The 3,783-nt window shown below is 53.2% G+C and overlaps 1 protein-coding gene across 1 annotated transcript in view; it reads left to right on the top strand.

Annotated features, from left to right (window-relative positions):
• Nucleotides 1–3,783, top strand: part of PLB1 (phospholipase B1) — a 128,594-nt gene that overhangs the window by 71,749 nt on the left and 53,062 nt on the right. The window contains exons 25-26 of the mRNA XM_007470893.1: nucleotides 261–361; nucleotides 2,354–2,435. Coding sequence (XP_007470955.1) covers nucleotides 261–361; nucleotides 2,354–2,435 — 183 coding nt within the window. The remainder of the gene's footprint in view (nucleotides 1–260; nucleotides 362–2,353; nucleotides 2,436–3,783) is intronic.

Below are 3,783 nucleotides of genomic sequence, written 5' to 3' on the forward strand. Positions count from 1 at the left end.
TGCTGAGACCTCCCTGCCAGGTCCCCTTCTCCTGGAGACCAGCACAGACCGTGCTGTCATTCCTGGCCCCAGCAGCCTGAACACATATGCGTCAACAGGGAGCAGAGGGGAGAGAGGGGGCAGGGGTGAAGGCTGTGGCTGGGGCCAGATGAAAGGCCACAGACCTGAAACCCAGCAGGAGACACCGGCCCCAGCCCCGGGTGAGAGACTGGAGCAGCCTGGCCTCAATCCTCTTGGGGACGGACCTTGCCTTTGCTCAGGTGCCTCGGGCGTTTGTGAACCTGGTAAAGATCCTGGAGATCATCAGCCTGAGGGAGCTGTACCAGGAGAAGAATGTCAGCTGCCCGCGGCTGGTCCTCAGGTGAGTTGGAAGTTCTCCACCTATTCCTGAAAAAGCCGTGGGACCCTCAGCAGAGAGTGACTCTGGTTAGTTAGAAAAACCAAGGGCAGGAGTGTGAGGAGTGCTAAGCCCCGTGGTCTAGCCTGGAGGAGACACCCCAGGACAGGCTTCCCGTACCCTTGGAGTTCATGCGTTTGCAACCCAGCGTGCTTCTGTTGCCAGACAGGGCAACCTTCGGTCCTCCAGGGAGGGAAGAATAAAACATGACGGATGAAACGAGCCTCTGTGGGCCAGTGTCACTGGCCACTGATAGGGCCTCCTTCTAAGTGTGCCCTGCCCCCTCCCAGAGGCCCAGCTCCAGGAAAGAAGGGGCCTCTGTTCAGCGTGGGTGCTCCAGGCTGGGCATTCACAAAGGTAGGGCTATTGTCACTTTCTAAAAGACAGGGTGGCATCAGCATGGTCTAGAGGACGGTCTTATCCCCCACCAGCAAGAGCCAGAGCCCTGGCCCCGAGAGGCCACCTTCATGCCCAGCCTCCAGAGCCAAAGGTGGCTCCCCTGCTAATGTTCCACATGAGCCTCAGGAGTAAGACGTCCTTCTACCCCAAGCGTGAACCGTTCCTTCCTGCAAGGTCTCCTCCGGACCATTATTAGCCCAGATCACAGTGGCTGTGCCCCCCACCCCCTTTCTCCCTTCTCCCTTCCTCTGTAGAGGCCTCCACCACTGCCCTGAGCGCATCACGTGATAATGGCCCGTGTGCCTCTCCCTCCAAGCCCTGAACTCTGTGTCCGAGTCACTGCCAGCATGGTGTAGGGGCTCCGTGGCTGTTTGCTGGATGACTGAATGAATAATTCACAGGGGCCAGATTTGCTCTGGGAAATGAAGGGGGATCTTGGCTGTTCCCTGGAGATCCATGCCAAACCACCCCTGGGGGCCTTGACTGACAGGTCCCCTGCGGAAGGCCTGAGGATGCTGTGGGCAGCGGGAGGATGGCTGCAGGGTGACACATGCCTGTTAGCACAGCTGGTGTCAGGCGTGCTATTTTTGGCTGCTGACTCATCCCCTGCTCCCACTCTCTCCAGTCACTGGGCCCCACGGGGGTTTCAGCTTGTTCATTCCGTTTCAGAGCAGCTCACCCAAAAGTCTCTGGCTGCCCATCACTGCAAGGTCTTTAGACAATTAAAGCTGAAGTTTCAGAGTCCAACCTGGAATGGCCAAGTCCCTGGCTGTGGGGTTAGGAAGACCCAGGGTCACCTTGCCCTGCCACCTCTCCAGTGCCCTGCACTCCCTGTCTCTCAGCTGTCCTGCCTCAGTGGTTGTGCTTTCCTTGGTGGCACCGAGTCTACACTGAGCCATCCTCACTATTATCACCTCCTCCCCCTGGACCAAAAGCCCAGATTTGCAAGTTGGCCAGTCAGGGCAGAGGTGCAGACTGGACAGAAGCAGCTTAACTAGGGACTAAGAGCTCAGGTTCAGACCAGGCAGACTTGAGTTCAAGTCCTGGCTCCTACACTCAGCATCCATGTGACCTTGAGAAACTACTTAACCATGCTGAACCTCAGTTTTCTCATCTATAAGATGGGGATAATGAAAATACATCTTCTAGAATTGCTAAGAGGATTAACCAAGTTAATACCCATAAAGCTCTTCGCACAGTCAACATTCAGTATGTGTTAGCATTGTTATTATTGTCGTCACTGTTATTTAAAAGGAGGCATGCCTCATCTGTACCACACTGTTATCGAGCATTCATAAGGTAACGCAGCTCCGTAAAAGTCACTCCTGCAGGTGTCAGAAGATGTAACTATTTCATTTTCATGGGCAAATCCAGGTCTGGGAAATTTTCTTCACTTCCATCTGGTACAGTTGACAGGTTAGCCAGCCAGGGCCCTGTTAGCACAGGCTTCTGGTACCTCCGAGTTAAATATATTCTGAATCTCAAGCCAACGCTTCTGCATCATGCACTCAGCCAGGGGTCCTGGTGGATGGGGCATCTCTTTGGTTTGGCCTGCAGGAATCTGTGTCCCTGTGTCTTGAAGTTTGATGATAACTCAACAGAACTTGCCTCCCTCATCGAAGTGAATAAGAAGTATCAGGTAAGCCGGGAAAGGGTTCCGAGACTGCACAGCAACTGCTGTGTGGTTTCATCACTGCTTAGAAAACGAACAGACGCTTAGATTATGTTGCCCCCGACTGGTGTGATGTTACCACTGACCAGTTTGCAGATTTTAATACTCCACCCTGCCCCCCGCCGCAAGACAGCAGGTTCAATGTATTTGATTCAAGTTATAGAGCCGAGTCGCTGAACACACGTCACCAAATCTCGGTTCCCGGCCTTACACGAAAATGAGTATTTCCAGTTGTCCATGGAGAATGAGTATGAGGTTCTGACTCCTGGGGATGGGGTTGGGGGAACTCTTGCCGCCCAAGAGAGTCTGGAGGATTCAGTGAGAGAACATGCATTCCCTCTGCCCTCCCTTCCGGGGGGAACAGGTGTTATTGGGGTGCACAGGGAGAAAGAAAGTCAGCAGATGCTCTCCCAACATCCTGTGGGTTGTTCCTTTCAGGCCTTATTCCATCAAATCTTTGACCAGAGCAGCTGACTCCCTTGACTCTCTTGAGTTTTCCCCCAAATAATCATCCAGTCACTCGAGAGAACAATGGTAGTCTCCCAGCTCTTCTGGAGTGGGCTGCAGACAGCTTCCAGGTTGGATCCATGCTTCAAGTCCATGGACTCCTTGGAGCAGAACCCTTCCCTGCAGCTTCTTTCAAGGCAGCCGTATCTGCCAGCAGTGTCAGGGCTCAGGGGAATGAACCTCTGTTTATCGTCCTCTGAGGCCATCCCCCAGCCCTCTGGGTGACTCCCCAGCTGCACTTCCTTCTGCCGTGAGCAGGTGCCTCCGTCTCAGGTGAGGAAGCCCATGCCTCACCAGGAGAGGGAAGGCAGCCGAGGTTATGGCCACGAAAGCAAACCTTTTCCAGGTGCGGTTTGGGTGCAGGCAACAAGCGCTTATGCAGTTCTGGTTAATTTATTGTTTATTATTAATCCAGATGTATTATTTAAGCAGAATACCTGTAAGAGCTAAGGTCAGAGGCCAAACCACCAGAAATTGCGAGTCTTGGAATTCTAGGAGCCAAGACATAAGAATAAAAATCAGGCCAAGGAACTAGTCCAGTGGAGACACCATGGACACCACTGTCACTGCTCTTCTAGGAGCTGGATGCAGCTGCCACCCCCAGCAGAATGGATTCTGTGCTGTCCCTCCATCTTCCTATCGCTAGCTTCCAAAGCAAAGCCTGAAGCGGGAGCATCTACTGGGGGACACGTGGGCACGTGTGAGGGGCATTGGGAAAGCCAGCATCTGGGTTTCTCACCTTCTGCAGTACAAGTCAGGCTGGTCTTCACACAGTGGATCTTTTTTTTTTTTTTTTTTTTTTTTTTTT

The sequence above is a fragment of the Lipotes vexillifer genome, unplaced genomic scaffold, assembly GCF_000442215.2.
Source record: "Lipotes vexillifer unplaced genomic scaffold, Lipotes_vexillifer_v1.1 scaffold717, whole genome shotgun sequence".
NCBI classification, from domain to species: Eukaryota; Metazoa; Chordata; class Mammalia; order Artiodactyla; family Lipotidae; genus Lipotes; species Lipotes vexillifer.